Below are 23,602 nucleotides of genomic sequence, written 5' to 3' on the forward strand. Positions count from 1 at the left end.
AATCGGGCCTGTTGTCATATTAGTAATCCTCCTGGATAAAGCATTGCAATGAGGTGCCATGCAAGGGAACAAATGTATAAATATAAAATAAATAGAATCCATTAACCCTTTCCTATTCAGCTGCCATCTACCTCTTCCCTCTCTCTATCATCAGTATTATAATAAAATTACAACTGATATTAGCAGATCTTTCTTGATCACCTAGAGATTTTGCTCCCTATGACTCTCTTTTCAGTATATGTATACAACCACAGAAAAGCATGATCTTTTGATGATTATAAAGTCAACAAAACATCCATTGGGAACTGGATTTTAATAATACTAATTAATACTATTACAGGATATTGTGCAGTTCTTCCTTAAAAATCTGAAAGGATCACCAAGACATGTCCCTTTTGTATATTTTTTAAAAATCTACTTCACATAATCATCTTTCTAAATTAATGCTAATCTATTCCTAAATTTGGTATTTATCTCCTTTGGTGCCTCTCTTCAGCTATAAATAAAATATTTTCCCTTCTCTCTGTACTCACTTAAGGTCAACTTGGTTCAAACCCTTCCAGCCACTTGTATCCCAAGTTCCTAGTCTTTTTTTCATCCAGAAATACTTTAGGTTGCTTCCATAAATGTATTTGGTTTCCTTTTGAAATCACCTTTCCACTGAATGGCACATTTCTGGCACATATGTCACCATCCTCCATTCCCAAGTCCATGTAGACATTATTGGTTGATTGATCCATATCACTCTTTTATGCAGCAGCTTCTATTTCAGGTGCTCACCCGCAGAGCAGGCAGTCACCATCAACTGGGTAAAGCAACCTGTGTATCATCTCTCTACTAGAATGGACCTCCTAGTCCAACACCTCCACCCTTTTATAAGTGTTATAAGAACAAAGATGCAGAGTGCGTTCTTTTATAGGAGTTATAAAAACAAAAATGCAGAGATTCTCTTTGCTCCAAGAAGACATGAGACTCGAGTCTATTTCTTTAAAAATTCCCAGTGTCTGTCTAATTCATTCTTTATTTTAATAGATAATTAAATGAATATCTTTTAGTAATCTATATCCTACATATAAATAAACATATCCTACATATATTAAAAATATATAAATATTTGAAATACATATATATCCAAGACATTAATGCAAGCTCCTTGTATTTCAGGGTTCGCTTCTTTTGCGATTGATGGCTATACTTGCGAATGCATTTCCCACCTTGTCGATTCTCTTATAAAGTGTTTTAAGTTAGAGAAACAAAAAAATGTTTGAAGTTGTTAAATAATAGAATCTAGAGCATATGGAAATTGGAACTATTCCAACCCACTGTTTGATTTTACAAATGAGGAAATTGAGACCAAGGAAGGCTAATTGAATGTTTAAAGTCCTATAGGTAGTTAAAACAGCAGAGCCAGAAGAGAAAGTCTGGCCTTCTGTTTCCTTGCACAAGTGGATCTCCCCCAAGTCCAGTAGTTAAAATTGTTGTGCTCTAATGAGGCTAAAGCTTCCTATTTCCTATTCACCTGTCTCCCTAGGCATTCTAAGTCAGTTGGCCACATGGATCCCTTAGGTCAGTGAGATGCATTATTTCTCATCTGGATAACATGGACATTGTCTGTAAGGAACCAAGAATTTTCAACACAACCCTCATAACCCATCCATTCCATTTTTGACACCTTTACCTAAAGTAATTTCATACTAACTCAAAAACTCTTTGGAAAATAGAGCATCCAAGGATGGTAGTTTGCGCTTACTGAATTTCATCTTCCAAAGAAAAACCTTTAAATGTTACATTTATATTGTTATGTCTCTGAATTCTATTCTCCAGTATAATTTTTCTCAAAGAAAATAAAAAAGAGAAGAAGGAAGAAAGGAGAAAAGGAGAGAGGAATGGCATAGAAAAGGAATCAAACTCTTGGCTAACTTTTGAATTTTGCTATCCTGAACTTGAGAGAAAACAACTAAAAACAGTATCTGTGGACACTTTGTGCTAACTGGAGATAGAAAAATATTTGTGAGTGCCTGAGTTCTGTTCGGTCCAGCTCCCTTTCTGCTACAGCAAAAAGGTAGCTGGATAAAGAAAAACTTAACATGCCAGCCACCCATAAAGCAAATGCAATTTGTAGTAACAACAATGTATAGGTGCCCAAATTTTCCACTGCAAATGAAAATAGGAGTAAAGCTGAAGGTAATACACCACTTAAATGGGAAGATTTTGCAATCTAATTGAGGCAGATAAAACATATGTGCATGAAATAACTTAGAGATAAAAATAAAACATGTCAACAACAATGTAATACAGTCTGAATGTTTAAATAGCAAGAAAGCAAATAACAAAGTGATCAGAATATGATTCTTAAAAGCTTCCTAGTAGAGACACGCTTAAATATGATTTGGGATATGGCGATTGGCATAAATGTGGTGAAAGAAGAGTAGTAATAAAAGTGCAAAGCGAAGGCTATAAAGATGAGAGATCTCTGGATCCTGAATGGACACAGTTTGCTTCTTTCATATATATATATTTTTTTTTTTTGGTGTGTGGGGGGGGGGGGGGCAGTTCATGTTCTGGGAATCGAACCCGGGTCTCCCACTTGGAAGACGAGCATTCTATCACTGAACCCCCCGTGCACCCTTTCATGATCTTTTTTAACCAACACATTTCTTATGTAGGAGATCTGATTCTCAGAACTAGTAGTCTTTCCCCCTTGCAGTTTATTTGTGTGCAGGAATAGATTGTGACTTTCTGCAACGTGATACTAAGCTCTTATCTCTGTCCTTAAACTTCAGTCAAGGACCACCTCACCCTCTTGCTTCCTTTCTTTAGTAAATGAGAGCAATGACTTTTCAAATATACGGCCAAAAGATGAGAACTGTGAAATTAAGTTCTGAACTTTTTCAAATGAGCTTTTATTATCCAGTATCTATGGATGTCTTTTCTTTCCTCTGGAATCAATCTGCGTTGTTTTCACAATGATTCGGAAAATAATTCCAAAGTTGAATTTTTGTTTCCTCTATTCTTTGGTTATAGTGTCAATTGTGTCCAAAAAGCAATTCTATGGCCTTTAGGAAAGCGACATCCTCAGCTGTTGTTGATTCTCTAAGTGGCCCAAATGTCACGTGACACACCTGTGTCTTTCTTTTTGACACCAAGTAACATTAATAACTGAATTGCTCCAATAAAAAAATTAAAAAAAAGAAAAAGCAGCCCTGCCATTTGAAGGAAATTTGCAATGAAAGCCATTTAGTTGGCCCCATGATTATATATACATGCTAGTTTTAAGGCAGCACATGGGAGGCTTTGCCAAGAAAATCTAAAAGTTCAAGCAGAAAAAATAATCACAATATCTTTCAGTCATTTGCTGCTTGTATTTGTTTCCTTAAAAATGCACAACTAAATGCTCTCTATGCACAGATATCACTAGGTAGGCAGGGATATATCTTATTACCGGGTTATTTTCCAGTACATTTGGCGTAGTTAAGGTAAAGTATATTAACTTTCTCTCAAAATAAAGATGAAAACAGAGTTGTAGCAGCCGTGAATGCTTCAGCCATTGTCAGGAAGTTAAGAACTGACAGGAGGTCCAAATAATCAACTCTGCCTGGTGCATATAGCGTAGTTTCCCCCTGGGATATCTGTTCTAATCCGACAATGTATCTGACTGGCATGAATGTAGAATTACTTTCAATAAAGATTTTATTTCAAGCTTGGATGATTTCCCCCAAAACATCTTGTCACTAAGGCAAAGTATATCATAGAATATCTGATTTTTTTTCCCCTCCCAGTCAGCTTTTGAGGGGGAAAAATACACATTTCAACTCAAGCACTCAACTCAGGTCAATTCACTGTAAAAAATCACATTTCAACGTATCTAGTCTGATTAAAGATTTGCTATATTAAAGAAATCAGGGAACTGTCAAAGAGAGCTTACTCTAAAGGCTGCGAATGTAAAGAATAAGTAACAGGTTTGCTCATCTACAGTTTCCTTCTTACTGTGTAGTCTCTGATGGGAGAGTAGTCAGGACAGATGATTCCACGAGCTAACACCCAGCATCAAGAATATTTGTCTTTTTGCAAGGAAGGAACATTTAAAGGTCACGTCTTACAATAAGTATGGGATTGTTTCCAGGCTGTATGAGAAATATGAACAACCTGGTCAAGATCACACTAAAATCATCTTCATTTCTCTATTTATCCTTCTCTCTGTCTTTATCTTGTCCTCTTCCATAAGGATGTCAAATTAAGTCAGCATGTTTGAGATAGGGTAATAGTACATTACTCTATTTTTATTTCACTTAAATGTTTCATTTTGTGTTCACTTATATCATTTCAGCCCTGGTGTCAAATTGTTTAATTTATGCCTGGTTCGCATTATCTAAAATCTCTTATGTTACCTACAGAGTTTCACCCCTTGCTCGCCGAAAGCACACAAATCATTTGGTTTGCTTCTTAGGGGTGGAAGTAATTTTTTTTTCCTATTTAATAATCATAGCACATTGTATTTATATTCAAAATCCCCTTTATCTCCATTATTACATTTTATGATTAACATATAATATTATAAGAAGTATGTGCAAGAATGAAAACTGAGCCAGGGTAAAAGTGGGGAAAAAACTCTAGAAAGGCATGGAAAGGTCTAGATTTGAGTCTCAGCTTTGTGACCTTTGGAGAGGTCCTTTCCACTAGATGGAAAGATAGGTCCTTTCCTTGCCCACTGCTTGCTTGACCCAGGAAGCCCCAAGTGCCCAGGCAACAGCAGGAGATAATAATAAAATGATTTCTTCTGATGACACAAGCTGAGCAGTACTTATCTATTTTGCTGCTAGGTAACATATTTTATTAACCATCTTCATAACCCTCTGCAAGCCAGGTTCCCTGGGCTACCCCTTGGGCCCTGCACTTTTTAAGATAATTGTGTCTATTTGGTTTCTGGCACTTAGGCCCCACCACTTAGTCTCTCTTGTTTCAGCATCTTAATCCCCATTGCTATCAATGAGCCTCGATCTGTAATGATCTCTTCTTCCATCAACCAGAACTTACAGAGGAGAGCCACCTAGTAATCTCCAACAACTTCTTTGTAGAGTATCGATGTCACTTGACAATAGCTGTCCAAACTTGCTGTCCTGGTAGTTGCTACTATTCACAACCTCCCACTATTTTTTTCAAATGCCTGGTGCATTATACCGGCTAGTATCCACTGTGGGAATAATATCCCAATTCCCCTCCAGTGAGAGTTTTAGCAACTGGACTGCCACCCTGTGCCAAGACCTGCCTGCACTCCACTTGCCAGCATTGACAGACTCCTTGTTGCCAACCAAGCAACAAGTGATCCAGCTCCAAAACCCCAGCCTTTTGTTGGCTTTCTTTGACCACATCTGCTCTCCAGAAGGATACCCTGGGACAGAGTTTAACATGCAGGGCATTTATTAGACATCAACCTTTGAGGAAAGGAGGGTGTGGGAGCAGGATGGGTCAGAGCAAGAAGTTGAACTGTAATGCAGGTCCAACAAAGACTCAGCCAGCCCCACGTGAAGCTCTGGATAAGATCATGAGTTAGGTCACCACCCACATTTACAGGGACATATGCAGAAACTGATCATACTTGATTCCTTCACCTCAGTACGGTTTATACATTTATATGTGTAAAAGCAAAATGAATGGTTTTCTTTCTTTGAGCAAGGTATTGTATACATTTTAAACAGTGTGCAGATACAATAGTCATTTTACCTATGAAGAATTTAGTTGGTCCTTAAAAATGTGTTATTTTCTTTAACTTCAAACCATTCATGGCATAAGCCAGTGTATTAGGATTCTCTAGGGAAACAGAACCAACAGGAGATGACTATAAATAAAGATGAGATTTATAAAAGTGTCTCATGCAACTGTGGTGATGCAAGAGTCCAAAATCCATAGGGTAGGCTGTGAAGCTGGCAACTCTGATGAAGGGTCTCAACGAACTCCACAGGAGAGGCCCTCTGACTGAAGAAGCAGTGAAAATTCTCTCTTCTCCCTGAAATATCTTCAACTGATTGGATCAAACCCAACTGATTGGGTTCTCTTGTTTGTGGAAGGCATACCCGTAGTTAATCATAAATGTCAATCACAGATCCAATCAATTGACTGATGATTTAATAAACCAGCCTTCTGGTTTATCAACCAGCCATGAAATATCCTTGCAGTAATGGTTAGGCCAATGCTTACCTGACCAGACAACTAGGCACCATCACCTAGCCAAGTTGACACCTGAACCCCACCATCATAGCCAGATAAAAATTATGTTCTATTTTATGTCCATCTAGACAATTTTGTTCTAACTGAATACATGTTGTAAATTCATAGTCAAATAATATATGGTAATTACAGGCCTTTAGCAACCCATCAAGAACTATGAGCTCTCTTCCTTTCTGCTTTCATGTTCTCATAGTCTCAGAGCAGGTGTAAAACCTAGCTGTGTCTGAAATGTAATTGTTGTGTATAATTGAAAATAATTTCTTTTTCAAGGCTCTGTTCTTCCAAAAGACTGATATTTAGTGGATCAAAAGTCTTCAGACTTTTTCCTAGCTTTATACTAGACCTGGGGAGCTATATAGGACCTAAGTATTTGGTGGAAGACAGAGAGGTATTTATACAGCATTTCAATAAATAATTATTTACTGAGCAGGTAATGCTATGAACCAAGCATTACTCTTAGTCTAGGAATACAATAAACAAAAACAGATAAAGTCCTTGTCCTTAAGACAGTTGCATTCTATTGGAGATAGATAAAGCAGATGGACATGCTAGAAATGCCTAGCGTTTGTCCCCTCTACAAGCTGGTCCTCATTCTTTTCTGGGTTTCAGCCATTAACCCCAACTTCCCATCCTAGGTCTGAGCCTGAGTTACCATTCATGCTGAACTCTGTGAAGCTATCTTATGCCCCCATTGAAGCCATTTCTACTCAACTATTCCTTACCTACTGGACATGGGGAACTCTGGAATCTTGCCATCTCCCTAGGCTTCACACAAGGAAGAGAATATGGGTTCATTTGATCTCAGATTCCTCCTACCTTCTAGCAGCCCATCCATAGATTTGACAGGAAGGACTTGAGGCAGAGCCACTTCCATGGGACCTCCCCAAAATTTTAGCTCTCTTCTCCATGACTCTCTTACAGTCCAGAAAATATTTCTCTAATATGGTAGCAGGGTCCCCCGTCTCTTTATCCAGTCTTTTAATGTCCTGATTAGGGCAAACGGCAAAGCTCTGTGTCCTTTGGAAGTTAAGTTTCTGAAACTCAAAGGCACAGTCCTTTATAATTCACATGCCTTGACTTGCAAAAATCAAAAGTGCTTTCTCTGTTTTTTTGTTGTATCACCCGTCCACTGCAGACGTAAGTGCTATTGCTGAATCTTGGGGAAAGACATGAGATATAAGAAAGTCTGGAGAAGAAACTTTATATCATCCCAAATGAAGTTTTACTTTCCTAGAATGCCCATCTTTCATCCTTAACCTGGGAACTGAAACCACACTTTGAAGGTCATTCAACCTGCCATCCAATACAGGAATCTCTAATGTCCTGCCCCAACACTCCCGATGGGGAACTCAAGGCTTTTTTATGTGTAGAATAGTTGATGCACTTGGTAGCACCTCCTAGTACTTTTCTAGTACATATATGGAAAAATCTATACCAAATGTTAATAGTGGTAATATCTACATGGTGGAATTATGAGGGATTTTATTTTATTTGGCTTGTCAGCATTTTCTAAGTTTTCTGTAATAAATATGAATTCATGACTTTTTTGAAGCCACTTATTCTATTTTCACAGCACTATTTCTTCATGAGGAGGGGAAATTGGTCTCTGGGCAAATTCCAGTAACTGAATTTACAAGAAAGCTCAGTTTATCCTCCGTATCATGGCTTTTAAAATATCTGCCATCATCATGGCTTCCCTAATGATTCTTTTCTCCAGCCTGAACCCCTCTGTCCCTGCACTCTTCCATCACCCCACGGGAACCATTCACCTGACACTGTCTAATTTTGCGGTGCATCCTTTAAAGTCAAGTCACCCTGGGAAGCATCTAAAATGTATTGTTTCTCAGAAAGTAAAATTAGGCATGGAGGATTGAATGATGATACCCAAATTACAGCTGATTCTCTTTCAGCTATCTTGGGACGTTAATAATGAAAGGTTATTCTTCTCAGTATATAAAAAGCTTTACACACACACACAAACACACACATACAATGTTCATTGCAGCATTATCCATAATAGCAAAGAATTAGAGACAACCTGCAAGGGAATGGTTAAATAAATTAAGATAGCCATACTATGAAGTATAACAACTTTTAGAAAAGAGTGAGATATTTTTCTTTAAACAAGGACACAACCTTCAAGAAAACTGCTGAAGAGTTTAAGTAGATACTCTATTGTATGTAAAGTAGTTGTTCTGTTCACCTACAAAAAGGGAAAAATAAAAGAGAGGTTGGAGAATTCTGTCTCTGCTTATTGACAATATCCTTTTAGTTTTATATAACATCACAAGGCAAATATTTAAGTTCTATATTTTCCATTAATATCTTGCAATCCAGTGCATTATTCTGCTTGGCTTAATTAATGCTGATCTATGCAAAACATTCAGTATTCTTTGTAAAGTGTTAGCACATCCTAGTTTTTTAACTGTCTCATTGGATAAATTCAGGTTCGAGAATAATGACAATTTAGTTTCTTTCTAAGAATACTTCCAACATGTATTCTATTTCCTAACTTTTCTCTCTTAAATCCAAAGCAATGTCTTCCCCAGATGTTGATATTATCAGTAGCTATTGATACATCAGCAGAGCTCAGGGAATAAAAATTAAGATTTCTTTTACTTCTGAGGTGGTCATATATGGATGACTAAAAACATCTCAAAGCTTGAGGAGAAATACCTAAGGGAAACCATAACTGATATTTTTTATCACTTCACCAAAACTGTATTCCCATTCACAATGATAAAATGAATGCTTTCAAAAGTTTATAAAACCTTGAATTTGGAGAAAAAGGTAATAAGTATTAATTCTGCTTTTCTTCCCTCGGAACACTCTTCTCCTCTATGTAGGTATATCCTTAGATGTGAATTAAGAGTTCGAAAAAACTTTTTCCTCTTGCCAGAAAAGTGAATTCTTACCCACTTCAAGATTTTATAAACTGGAATTTTACTTAAGGGTATAAGAATTGCTTTTGCCATGAACATATATCAAGTGCTATTTCATGAACAAATTCATAAAATCATAATTATTTTTGTCAGGAAGTCCTTTGATTTCCTCACTGTTAGGAAGTCCTTTGATTTCAAAATCAAAATTCTTTATACTTAGTTATTTGTGGAAAGGGCATCTATATCCAGGAGTAAGAAAGATCTGTATCTTAATCTAGGCTGTGCCACTTATTTTGAGATGTTGATTAAATTTTCACTCTTTCTCAGACTCAGGTTGTACATCTGAGGTTGTATGGGTCTGTGATTGAATGAACTGCACAAAAAAGGTAGCATCACACATGGAGAATGGATGGTCTATTCAATACCTGTTATTGAGGAAATTAGCTAGCTTTGGGGAAAAGAAATCTTCATTATCATCACATTTTACATATGAAAATACACTGAAGATGAATTAGAGTGTATGGTAAAAACTTAAACCATTAAAAAGTGAAAATGTTTATATTTATCTGATTTCTTTAAACTGATGAATTTTATAATAATAAAACAATGGTGGAGATTCCAAATAAAATGTACTAGTTGTGATTACATAAAATTTTAAATAAATAAAATTAAGGAGCAAAAGAATTAGGAGAATATATGTGCAACAAAAAATAATGAAAAGTTCTTAATACATAAGAAGCTTATAAATATATATAAAAGGATGTTTGTTACAGCGTGTCTGTAACAGCAAAGAATTAGAAACCTAAAATCCCACAAGGAGGGAATGGTTAAATAAGTTAAGGTATTCCCATGCTGTGAAATGTAACAACTTTCTAAATAAGAATGAGGTATTTTTATATGTGTACTGACTTGGAAAGATGCCCATGATACATGGTTAAGGGTATAAATAAAATTTTTGCACATCATGTATTTTATTTCAGTCCTTTAATAAAAATCATAGAAGTATATTATATTTAAATATATGTATGTATACACAATATACATTATACATCAGAAAGATGGGTAGATGGATAAAGAGGTAGATAAACACCCTAAGGAGCATCCATCTGTTATTGTATTTACATGAAGGAATTCTATTAGAAAGTGGGGGGTGGTGGGGAGGCTACTTTCTACTGTAGATAGTCCTGATTAGTCCTATTCCTTCAAAGACTATGAACTAGTTTTGCTACGCAAAATAAATGAAATCAAGTAAATAGACAAATATTATATGCCCTCAACAGGAAAAAGGGCAGGAGATAGGAATAGACATTCACAGAAGAGAAAATGCACATGGCTTTTTTTTTTAACCTTTTCTCCATCTCATAATATCATAGTACCCTAAATTCAAAGAATGACAACCCATTTTTCACCCATCAAACTGGAGTTATTTTTTAAATAGCAATACCCAATGATAATAAAACTAAACAGGAAGTAGACATTGCCAAATGATATCATGTTTTAAGAAAAGAAACAGGGAAAACAGACTTGAGTGATCTACCATAGTGGTTCTCAAAGTAGGGTCCCATACGGCTGCCAGGGCATCGCCTAGGAACTTATGAGAAATGCAGATCCTCAAGTCCCTCCTAGACCTGCTGAAATAGAAATCTGGGGGTGAAACCCAGAAATCTGTGTTTTAGCAAATCTTCCCAATGATTCTAGTGGGTGGTAAAATTTGAGAGTCGTAGATCTAATTATTTCATCTCTACTATTTTACCCTGAGGCACAGTTTCTCAGCAGCAGCACCAATGAGACTTTCAGCCTAATAATTCTTGTTGGAGGTGGGGATGAGGCTGGCCTGTGCCTTGTAGGAAGTTTAGTAGTATCCCTGCCTTCTACCCACTAGGTGCCAGTAGTAAACCACCCCCACACAATAATGGCAATCAAAAATGTCCCCAGACTTGCCAGATGCCCACAGGTGAGGCAAAGGAGCCCCTGGTTGAGGACCATTGACTGAGGAAATACTCAAAATCGTGAGGAAGCACACATGGAAAGATTCTTATCTCAACCTCATTTATAAGAAATCCTAGGGTACAATCCATTTTGTCCCATAATAAGGAAATGACAAACTAATTATATGACACATACAGACAGGAATTGCTCAAGAGAGAAGTGGAAAATGCTAGAAACAGAATTGTATTAAAATATTGTCTCAAATTTGTATAAAGTAAAACTACTTACGTTATATCCCCTAAATGCTATCAGTGTCACTCTCTTGCTCAAAATCTAAAACTGGATTCCCATCACCATTAGAATTCAATTGCCAAGGTCCAGAGCCCTGATCAAGCATCCCACCTGTTTCCCCTCACTCCCACAAGCATGGGCTCACTATTGGGGCTTTGTGGCTATTCCCTGTCTGGAATGCACTTTCCCCAAATATGTGCACCGATTGAGGCTGAGCTTCTGTGCCCCTTCCTCAGAGAAGCTTTCCTTGAACCCCCCCCCCGCCCCCGCTACTGCCGTGTCACACTTCCCACGCTCTGCTCCTTGGCATTACTGGGGTGGGGGGGGGGTATTTAAAATAGCAGTAGCCCAGTTCTGCCCACAGGTAGTTGTTACTTTGTATTTACATGACCAGTCCTTATATCTTATTAGATATCCTGAATATTACCTTAATAATACAATACCTCTATACTGTCCAACCAATACAAATATGAAACAAGTGAATAATTGAAACTGTTTCAATCTTCTGCATTAACATCACAGCAAAGAGGATATTCAATAAATGCAAAGGATCAGGCAGTGTTAGTTGTAAGAATGCAATTGCCATACAATGCTCCTTTTCTAGGACATACTTTGAGAGGATTCTATACATATGATTTTAAGGCAATTTTAAAATAAAAATATCATTTGAAAGCAATAATTACCATTGAGGATGATTAGTTGTTAACTTATTTTGGAAAATAATATGTGATATGATGTTTTGGTTGTAACACTGAAGACTTTACAATTATTGCAAATCAATTGGTTTATACATCAACATATAAAAAAGGGCTGAATTACTTGCGAATGATCACCTTGATATCCATTCATGTTAAATACAGAAAGACTTGAGGATACTCTTCTGCTTTTTCAGTCATTGAAAACTTTTCTAGCCCGCAGCCATGACTTTAAGGGATAAGGTGGGATTTCTGCTAAGTCTCCTATCTTATAAAACGGCCAGTATCGGCTGCAGTATTGTTTGTTCAAACTGAGAATAGGCAAACATATGGTTAGCATGGATCCCCTCATCCCCCAAAATAGTCATAGCTCATGGGAAACATACGTTGAGCATATTGAAAATTTGTTATTCTATTTTTAACAGCCTCTCTTCAGTTAAGTGGTCAAAGTCACAATTAACATTTCATATGCAATGGCTGAGCTATATTCTGCAAGCAAGGTGTGACCTGATGGCAGGAATACATTTACCACCACATTTTCCTATTCAAGCCAAAACCATCCTAAAGTTATGCATGTTGGAAAAATCACAGCATTCCACAGATAGGGAAGGGCATGATTCTAATATGCTTCCAGAATTTGAGAGTTGTGCTGCAGGCAAGGCAAGTAGGTGGCTTCAACTCCGTTCACAAGTCACTACAGTAACAGCAAAGCACAAACTTAAAAGAAAGTTTGCATCTATTTATCTTTTTGCAGCTGGATTATTATTAGATGCTTTGGTCTTCTCAATTCAACATGAATTTTTAATTTTATAGTAAAGCTCTCTTTCAGTTTGAGTCATTTGGCGGTGATTTCACACAACTAAGAAATTCTTTAAGTTAGCAATTCAGCTCATTTTTTGGAAAAACTTACCCAGCATAAGGCTGCGAGGATTTTTTTGTCTGGGGTCCAACATCTGTAGCACTGGATTATAGATTGTTTCTAAAATAATCTTAAATTGATGGATCATTGCTCCTTCCATTTGAGTCTGACAGAAAGTAGCTCTGGCATTTCCTCTCCTTTTTTGCATTGTAAGCTGTATATCACTTTTTCCTCTTGCCAGAAAAGTGAATTCTTACCCACTTCAAGATTTTATAAACTGGAATTTTACTTAAGGGTATAAGAATTGCTTTTGCCATGAACATATATCAAGTGCTATTTCATGAACAAATTCATAAAATCATAATTATTTTTGTCAGGCTATTTTAAATGAAGCCAATATTAACAAATAGTCTTTTTTCAAAAAAGTTACAGTTGGAAGTCTTTTCCCCATTAGTTAAGCATTCAGAGGCACTCAACTTTGAGCTCTCATGTTGCTTAGAACCAGATATCTTTGCTATAAAGAATTCTTGGGTGTAAATTAAAGGTGAGTAAACAAATATGTGGAGGAGTTCCCAAATATGGATATGAGATCGAAATGTTTTTACAGCTTCTTTCCTATCCGTCATTTCAGTAAATGTTAATTTCATGACACATCTTCGCCCTCCCCTTTCTCATTTAGAGTTGTTCTTTTGACTTTTGGCCTTTCTTTTGTCCTAGAAGGGGAATTTCTTTCATTTCTTTGCTAACAACAGGTTAAACTGTAGCTCAAAATTTACAACACTCATGGAGTTTAAGGCCTAATGAAACCTAAACCCTAGCAGCGAGGTGGAACCTGCAAGAAATGACCACAATCTGACCTCTTTCTGAGTTAGCTACTATAGAGCTCTGAGGCCAGGATGGCAGAATACAGTAGAACATTTTCAGACTCATTTCCTAATTAATACATGTTCTTCAAATTGTCTCTCAGGAGAAAGGCTCTATGTTCAGGGAAGTTAGGTAAGATGCAAGGAAACCAAAGGTGATGAGCAGGGTCCTTCCCCACAGGACTCCTTAGAGCCTTTATTATACTATTGTGCATTATCAATTTCCACGAAGAGAAAACAGTGTTAGGTTTTCACCAAAACTTAGTTTTAATCTGGAATACTATTTCTGCAAAGCAGATCACAGAAATGGTGTTTTACACAACTCATTTTAATTAAAACTGTCCTGGAGATAAAGCCAAACCAGTAATAAACGTGTATGGCTTCTGAATCAGAGCCTCCCTTCCAACAATACAGCTCAGCCAACTGCAGTCTAAGTTATTGGAAGTACAGTTATTATTATTTGGGAGAGTATTCCATCTTAGATACTAAACTGGATTCTTTTTTTTTTTCCTTTATAGGGCTTTTATTTCTTTCAATAGCCTAGGTTTCTTTTACCTATGTTTTACCAGTTGCAGCCTCCAGTCACAATGGCACTTGCAGTATCCAGCTGATCCCCACATTAAGAGTGGACATTATGATAGCCATTGATCTGAGATTAAAATACTGAGATTTAAAATAATATTTTAGGATAGTAACCAAGCTATGTGTTTGAAACTGTGGTTGACTCCCTGTGTGGTCCTAAACCAACCACTTAGTATTGAGGAGTCTAGTGAGGTAGGGAATACACAACTTCACATATGAATTGTGAAATTCATAGCAGCATTAAGAAACTTTCCAAAATCTCCAGTTTGGGACTTTCTTTGCTAGAAAAGTCTACTCCTGTTATCTATTAGAAAGAGATCTAGTCCAATTTAAGCTTTGACACAAGAATATATTTGCTATATAGAAGAACCATACAGTTTGGTAGTTACTGTCTCTACCCCAAATTGGCCTTTACTTTCATCGTCTATTCTTAGCTAGTGATTTACTGATTTCTCAACACACCTATTTTTTGGTAGAAGTTTAGAAAACAAATAACCAATTCAAATGCATACATGTATGTTTATACACACGTGTTTTTGTAACAGTGAATAAACAAGAATGTATGCACTTCAAATAATATTTATTCACATTTTCTTCTTAACTATAATTGATTTTTCTGAAAGGTATGGCCGGAAACTTGATTTTCTCAACTTAGGAAAAAGTTTCGAACTGCTAAGAAAATTTAACCTGTAGTAATGCAAATGTAAAGAAAATACAAAACTGTGTATTATTAGTAAAATTCGCTTATAACAAGATTATTTTAAATACTCATAAGTGAAAGCTGCTTTTATTTGAATCAAATGTGAATAATGCCCCTGTGAATGCTGGTGGGCAAATATCTGTTCGAGTTCCAGCTTGAAATTCTTTGGGCTATATATCTAGAAGTGGGATTGCTGGGTCTTATGGTAGTTCTATACTTAACTTTCTGAGGAAATGCCAAACTGACTTCCATAGCAGCAACACAATTTTACATTGCCACCAGCAATGAATAAGTGTTCCTATTTCTCCGCATCCTCTCCAACACTTGTCATTTTCTGTTTCGTTTTGTTTTTTAATAGCAGCCATTCCAATGGGCATGAAATGTTATCTCTGTGGTGTTCATGAGAAAATGAAACTGGAGGGTTTCATCTCCTGGTTGGCTAATGACATGGAGCACCTTTCATGTGCTTTACAGTCATTCGTGTATCTTCTTTGGAGAGAGTCTATTTAAGTCTTTTGCCCATTTTCAAATTGGGTTGTTTGTCTTTTTGTTATTAAGTTGAAGGATTTCTTTACATATTCTGAATATTAAACCTTTATCAGATATATGGTTTGCGAATATTCTCTCCCATTGTTTAGGTTGTCATTTTACTTTCATGCTAACGTGAATGGATAAAGTGTGACATATATATATATATATATAATACCATGGAATATTATTCAGCTGTAAAAATGGAATGAAGTTCTGATACATGTGACAACATGGATGAACTTTGCAGACATCATATGTTGAGTGAAATAAGTCAGATACAAAAGGACAAATAATGTATGTTCTCATTGATTTGCTTAAAATAAGCAAACTCATAGAGTCAGAATAGAGAACATAGGTTACCAGTGGGGACAGGGAATGGGAAGTTAAGGTTTAAAATGTAGCGCATTCCTATTTGGAATGATGAAATGTTTTAGTAATGGATGGTGGTGGTGACAGCACAACATTGTGCATGCAATTAACAGCACTGATATATATTCCTGAGTTTGATTAAAAAGGGCAAGCTTTATATTGTATGTGTGATAACGGAATTAAAAAAAATTTTAAAGATCAAATGGAAAGTATGCAGAGATATAGCACAAAGGTTACAGGTTTGAGATAGAATTAATGTTCCAAATTTACATGTACAAATAATAACAACAGCAATAATAGTAACATTTGTCCACAGGAAATTTAGGAAACTGATGCACTGGCAGAAACCCATGACAGGAGTTGCCTTCCACATCCCACCCCCTTTGCCTGAGGGAAACTCTACCATGTAGCTCAAGCCTCCTGCTATTAATCCTCTTTAAGCTCAGAATTAGGTCCCTCCTCTAGATTTGTCCTTGCCCTGGATTCTAAGACCAGAACTTTTACTGAATAGGAAAAATATAAAGAACTCTTGGAAAATAGAGAAAAGTCTAGCCTCATTTGGTCTTCTTGCTCTCCCCTCATGGCCCAAGTTCTACTGGCTGTATATTTCTGGTAACCCCTGGAGAGCTGGGTCACCCATCTCCTTCAAGTTCCTCCAGATGCTACAGCGCTCTTTCAGCTTCTATCTCTTTACCCTCCTGACAGCCACCACTGCCCCCTCCAATAATCAGCTCTTGGACCTCCCTTGATTTCTCGCCTCGCCTTTGTGAGTATGCCTAGTTCTGTCTCCAGCTATGCCAAATCTCATTCCTCCTGCCAGCAACTGAAGTTGCAGCCATGAGTAAATAGGAAAACACATCTTCATTTTCTCAATTTATCTTTGCCTCTTCCCCTTTCCCTGTCAGTCCCCGTGACCTCCACAGATCCTAATGCTGCTCAAGTCCTAGTGCTCTTCCACAAGCCTGTGGTGAAGAAACCTTATATATAGGCCACTCCCCCCCCACACTTTCAATATTCTTTTGCTTTCGATTCTGCCTTCTTCCTTCCCTCTGACCTTTGAGCCCTGTTCCATGCTAGATACATCTCATCAACTTAGACTTCTGCTACCAACCAAATTTCAACTAGTAGGTACTCAATTAATTGATTGATGTTATCTCTCTCCATATTTGCCTTTAACAACCTTGTTCTTTATTGAGGTTGATTCAGTGAAGGAGTTTGTATCACAAAAAAGCATTCATCTAAATGCAGAAGCAAAATATCTGTTTCTCTTCCTTCACGGTGAATCTTACTAATGGCTTTTATATTAGGAGCTCTGGTTGAGGTTCAAGAAAGTTCTTAAACCAAGGTAAACAGGTGTGTTTAAGGGACGCCAAGGCCCGTTCCATTGGCTCTAACTTTAGAAGTGTGCTTAAATCACTCTACAGACTTTTGGTAATTGCAGTGGCAAAGTAACATAGTTTTCTATATTCCAAAGGAAGCTTTAAATTTGAAGTCTCAGATAAATTACCGATACTCTAAAAATACAAGCATCCCTTCCAGAAATGTAGCCATGCCAACAGTGCTCACAGGTACAAATCATCTCCTTTTAAAGCATAAGAAATGTGAAAATAGGAGGCAGAATATCCACTCCAAATTCTAGAGTCATCCTGCCCACAGTACTTCTCCTTGTAACTGGGCTGTCAATCACAACTCTGCAACAAAGAATAAAACTACAGACCTTCTTTTGAAGGGATGTTATAACTATGTGGAGGAGGGCAAAAGGAAGGATCAGCATAGCTATTGGCAAAAATTTTCCAAAGGATCCTGGCACCAGGCTGCCTGGGTTTGAACCTCTATTCTGTGTTTCATTGCACCCTGAACCAGCCTATGCCTCAGTCTTCTCATTTCCTTAATAACAGAAGCTACCTCAGGATGGTTGTGAGGATTAAATGAGAAAGTGACTAGAATGATGGCTGATTCATATTTATATCAGCTGGGTATGTAGCTTGCTAGCTGCCAGAATGTGATACACCAGAACCGGAATGGCTTTTGAAAAGGGGAATTTAATAAGTTCCAAGTTTATAGTCTAAGCCTATGAAAATGTCCAAACTAAGGCAGTCAGGAAATGAGATGCCTTCATTCAAGAAAGGCTGATGGGTCAGGAACACCTCTGTCAGCTGGGAAGTCAAGTGGCTGGCATCTGCTGGTCCCTTGCTTCTGTGCTCCATTGCTTTCAGCCTCTGTTCCTGTGGGGGTTCCTCACTTTGCTTCTCCTGGGCTGGTCTTCATTTCTCGGCTTCCCTAGGCTCTCTCCAGATTCTAGCTTGCTTAACATCTCATGGCGATATCTGCTGGACTCCAAGCATCTCTAAACCTCCGTGCCTCTCTTCTCCAAGTGTCGGCATCTGTGTCAGCTCTGCTCTGAAGTTTCTGTTGGCTCTGTCATTTCTAACTCTCTCCCAAATGTTTCCTCGCTTAGAGACTCTAATAAATTTATCAAGACCTGCTTGGAATAGGTGGAGTCACATCTCCACCTAATCAAAAGATCACACCCACAATCCATGTGCCATATCTCTGTGGAGATAATCTAATCAATGGTTTCTGCCCTGCGTTATTGGATTAGGATTGAAAGAAACAGCTGCCTCCACAAGATTGAATCAAAATTAAAACATGGCTTTCTGGGGTACATAACACTCTCAACCTGGCACACCAGGTCAAGTACATTTTGCTGACTGTAAACTGGTACTGTGGGGGAGTCAGGTCAGTGTGTATGTGGTTTTGTCCCTTCAGGAAAGGGAAGGCATAACCTCTAGGCGAGGTTCAGATTTGTGAAGGGATGGAAATAAACGAAGCAAGTCTTCCTGTCTCCTCTGTCGGAACTATGTAGGCCTACTCAGGTCAAACAAAAAGGGTCCTCTGATGGTCCAACAGTGCACCAAGGCTTCTCAATGGGACCTGAAGCCAGAGACCCGATTGCTTTGTGGTACTGAGTTCCTTAGCCTTGATTTATTCTGAAAGCTCATACTTCCCTTGGGTCGGGATGTCTGGTAGACTGCAGAGTTTAGTATTGCTTAATTCTACCCTGTCCTTCTGAATGCCACCCCTTTATCTTGAAAATCACTAAAAACCCCACTCTTCCTAAATTTAGTAGCAAACTACATAGGCTCATTCTGTAAGAATAGGCATCATGTTTTATGTCGCTATAGGATAAGATGCTATTTTCTTTTTTAGAAGTTCTGCATTGAAGCAGTCATGGCGATGTCATTAATAAAACTACTTTCTAATATTTCTTTGGTATTCTAGTCCTCCATACAATGCTCACACAAGAAACTTTTCTTTGATTCCAGTGGGACTCTTTTTCTTTGCAAATGCTGCAAGATTCTATATTTTCTTGAAATGTGAGCTAAATTGGCTGTCCAAAGTAAATGGAGACACTTAGAATCTTGCCATAAACCCAAATACATATAGCATACCTTCTCCACGAACACATTCCAGTTAACATCTTCCAGGAACACTTTATCCACGCTAACCATGAAACACTTGATTTTTCCCCCGTCCTTCTGTCATTAATTGTGTATATGGTTCTGTTTATGTTGCTTGGATTCTTATATATTTTAGTGCACATCTCATCTGTCTCCCCCATTGTCTAAAAGCACTTCAGAGGCTGAATCTTGTTTACTCTCTCCAATGTTTGGTACCATTCAATACATTTATTCATTCATTCCACAAATATTTATTGAGCACTCATGGTGGCCAGGTGCTATGCATATCAAAAGTTGGACAAGAATTTCAAAAGTCATAGGTTCTATTTCCATACAGTAAAGCCTGAAGGGTAGAACATTAAATAAGTTTGTGGTAGTTGCTGTTTCTCTGAAACTAGAAAAATTTTGTTCTTATGTAGCATTTCCTGTTGTGCCAAAGCCAATCACTACCATGGCTCTCCTTCTCTAAATTGAAATTTGAAAAAAAGAATACAAGAACACAGAACTTTCTCATTCAGAGGTAACCACAATTTCACTTCAAAGTCCAATGGAATCTCTTTCTTTTTTCCTCTCTCCCCAGGATAGTAGCCAAAGCCTCCAAGAACCTCATGTCCACCCAAAGTTTAGGAATTGTATTTGGACCCACCCTTCTGCGAGCTGAGAACGAAAGCGGGAACATGGCGGTACACATGGTGTACCAAAACCAGATAGCCGAGCTCATGCTGAGTGAGTACAGTAAGATCTTCGGCTCAGAGGAAGACTGACAGACAAGACAAGTCACGGAACATGCTCACATCTGTCGTGATGCCTAATATTTTTACATTTCTGTAAACATATTTCTGAAATATTTTTTTCCTTTCAAGCGACAGATGCCTCATTTTGTGAAAACTTAATGATGATTGTGTGTTTAAGTTCCAAACATTTGAATAAAATAATTGACAATATTTGCCTATATGTGTTCTGCATTAACCCCTTCGATGCTGTTCCTTCTAGTACTTCTGGGCACAGATGACACATGCCCCGTGTTATTAAATAGTGCACAGTGTAGAGCTATACCTGAAAGAGAGCTCTCATGCTGCTCCTAGGCTTTGTGTGTGTGTGTGTGTGTGTGTGTGTTGTGTAGATGTGTGAATGACAGTGAGTGTCTTTGACAGGACGGGTGAGAGTTCACAAGTGCCTTGTCGCCACCCGTGCTGCTCAGTCATGTCCCTTTCCTCCTACTTGTGCATGGGTAGATCCAAAAGAGGTTGGGAAGGCAGCAGCTAATAGTTTTTAAATAGGATAAAGGAGATCAAGTTCTCAGCCAAAACAGACATTTTCATCTTTTCAGAACATTTTTGTATGTGTAAATATAGTCCAGCTATTCTCGGTGCTCTGCAGCGGAAAGTCATAAAAACATGTTAAATGGCAATTTTTCCAAAGAAATATGACAGTTCAAAACATTTGCCATTGGATATGATTTTTAATAAATACTCTTTTCAGTCCCATAAGCATACCAATATTATAAATTAGAAGCAAAATTAGTGCCCTGCTATTTTGATCTTCATAGTGCAAGAATTGCATGACTGCTCAGTTTTAATGTTAACATCCATTTTGAATCTTCATCAAACTGCACATCTACCTTTTCCCTGGCTATGTCATTTTATGTAGAATTTTTATTATGCTTCTGAGGATGCTTTATTGGTGAATTACATTAAATCCATCTAGAAAGAACTATTTTAAATGGCTTTTTTCATATGCCCTAAGGATTACTTGACTAGGCTTGAATTGGCTTATCCATCTGATGGTTAGTTTCAGTTGTCATGGATAAACAAAAGGGTAACTGTCTAGAATATATCAAACATTGTTTCATTTTGAAAATTCAAAAACTGTATTCTAACTGAACACATCTCATACCCAGTTTTGTGAAAGTATTCTCCTGATAGAAATGTAGACCGATGTTTGACAGCTTTTTAATCAAATTTCAAATGGAAGAAGTAAAACTAATCCAGTGCAACAAAAGAGGAAGTCTAGTTATCGATTTGTTCATGAAATGAGAAATAAAGCATGTAAATAAAACTCCTGAAACACGGATCCAAGAGCAAACACTTAGAACAATAATGAGCTTCAAGGCGTAAGCTGTCTGGATAGATGGGGCGACATCTCCTGGACAGGAGAGGGCCAAGGGCTGTTCAGCATTCACAGAGCTACCTAAGAAAGGAGAGGGTTCCTGGGCCCCCCTTGAATGTCTTCATTTGGGCAATAGCACCAGAAAACAGGCTCATGGCCAAGAGCAGAGAAATAATCACAGTAAAGGCTCAAGTGTGGTTAAGCGGAGTGGGATGTAGCCACACACCACAAAGACAAAAAAGCCACACAAAGCAGAGCCCCGTGGTCTAATGCCACTAGTAGTAGTGAGCTAGCAAACTTGCTTTGAGGTCTTCTTGTACGCAAAGTTGAACTTACGCCTTTCTGGCAAACATGGAGCCATGAAACAAGAATTTGGGTCCTCTATTTCAAGTCCTCCTAATATCCATGACATTCCATATTCTCAATTATGTCTTCCCCAAGACTTTAATTACTTCTCTTTGAAGGCAGGGAGAAGTAGATTTAGCAGCTCTAAGATCAAGATCTTATCCTTTCACACGTATCCATCTTTAAAGTAATTCTGGTTACATCAGCCAGAGAGAAGCAGCACTAAAAGCCAAAGTGGCACTACTTACTTGGAACGGGAACTCACAGCCCCTTGCGTCTCCTGCTTTCCAGATTTATAATCTTCAAAAGCATCAGCTTCTTGATTTTCAATATGATGGGATTTGGCCTGATTCAAACCCCAGCTGTGTCCTGTCCCTGCCTGCTAAGGGCATTTAATCAGAGAATGTGTTTCCTCTCTGGGGAAAGACCATTCCAAGGTGCTGAGCCAAAGTGCCCATCACAGAATCCAACTTATACTTAAAAAGGGTTAAGCCAAAAGGTCACTGGACTCCATAAGATCTCAAAAACAGCAGCGATGGTGGCAGCAACTGTTCCAGATTTAAAGCCAAGATTTTAAGCATACTAGATTAACTCACTAAGAAGTTAGATTTTAGAATATTGATCAATATTTTCCATCAAGCAGACATGAAAAGCAACATTTCTTGATCACCTAGTGTGCATCATTGTAGTGATACAACATAAAATAAGGCAACAATTGCTATCTTCTGCAGTTTCAAAGTCTAGTGAGGGAAACAAGCCCTGAAGATCAGCTACAACTCAGTTCAAGATAAAGGAACTCACCCAACTTAGTCCCCACATAGTCTCAGGACCCAGCATCCAGTACATAGACATGCCCGGGAAGTATATTTGAATGAATGAATGAGTAGAAGCCAATACAAAGCAAGTAGTTGACAGAGAACCAAAGAACTAACTCTGTCTAGGGGAGTCTGGAGAGTTGAACTTTTCGATCTCATCTTGACTGATGAGCAAGATTCACCAGGCAAAGAAAATAACAGAAGACATATTAGAAAGTAAGAATGGCATGGAAAGAGTTGTGAAAGGTCTGGCCTTTCTAAGGAAAAGTGAGAAGCTCAGTGAAGACAGAGAAACGTGCATGTCCCCAAATTTTGAAAGATGGAGCTGTGAAAGATTTTGAGTCAGATGTAGATCATGATAAAACATTTGGATTTTACCCTATTGACAAAAGAGAGCCATTGGATCTCTTTTAAAATAAGGAAGCAATAGAGAAACTTTGTTTCTTAGAAAGAGAATCTCTAAACTCACCCGTAGGCAGGAGAAACAAGCTACTTTAACTACATACATGTTCCTGTGTGTGCAGGCACAAATGCCTGATTTTTAACATTTTTCAAGAATATAATTAAAATATTAGAGATACTTCAGAAGATGAGGAGGAAGAATCTTAAAAATTATCATATAGTCCTTAAAATGGAAACACAAGTCCAAAAAGTGTCCCGGGAAAATCAAGATAGTCAGTATGTTCTATTTCAGTAAGTATTTATGTACTGAGGACCTGAGAGGTCGCCCCTCAGACTTACAGACACAGAAGGCTTCTTGGAGATGGTATTTATTCTGTGCTATATGTAGAGAGTCTAATGTTACGCAGTATGGGCCATATGACGGGATCAACATGCACAGCTAGTAATTGAAAGCCATATGATGGTTCTCTCTATCCAATTAGAAAACAAAGGATCCAATTAAGAAAAATTAGGAAAGCTGTTAAGAGAAAACAATCACTTGCCA

General features: G+C 37.7%; 1 protein-coding gene across 2 annotated transcripts in view; it reads left to right on the plus strand.

Annotated features, from left to right (window-relative positions):
- Positions 1-20,331, plus strand: part of ARHGAP15 (Rho GTPase activating protein 15) — a 612,447-nt gene extending 592,116 nt beyond the window's left edge. For both annotated transcript variants that reach the window (XM_077153695.1, XM_077153696.1), the window contains one exon: positions 19,968-20,331. In XM_077153695.1, the coding sequence (XP_077009810.1) occupies positions 19,968-20,151 (184 nt within the window). In that variant the 3' untranslated portion in view covers positions 20,152-20,331. The remainder of the gene's footprint in view (positions 1-19,967) is intronic.
- The last annotated feature ends 3,271 nt before the right edge of the window (positions 20,332-23,602 follow it).

This window comes from Tamandua tetradactyla, chromosome 3, assembly GCF_023851605.1.
Source record: "Tamandua tetradactyla isolate mTamTet1 chromosome 3, mTamTet1.pri, whole genome shotgun sequence".
Lineage (NCBI taxonomy): Eukaryota > Metazoa > Chordata > Mammalia > Pilosa > Myrmecophagidae > Tamandua > Tamandua tetradactyla.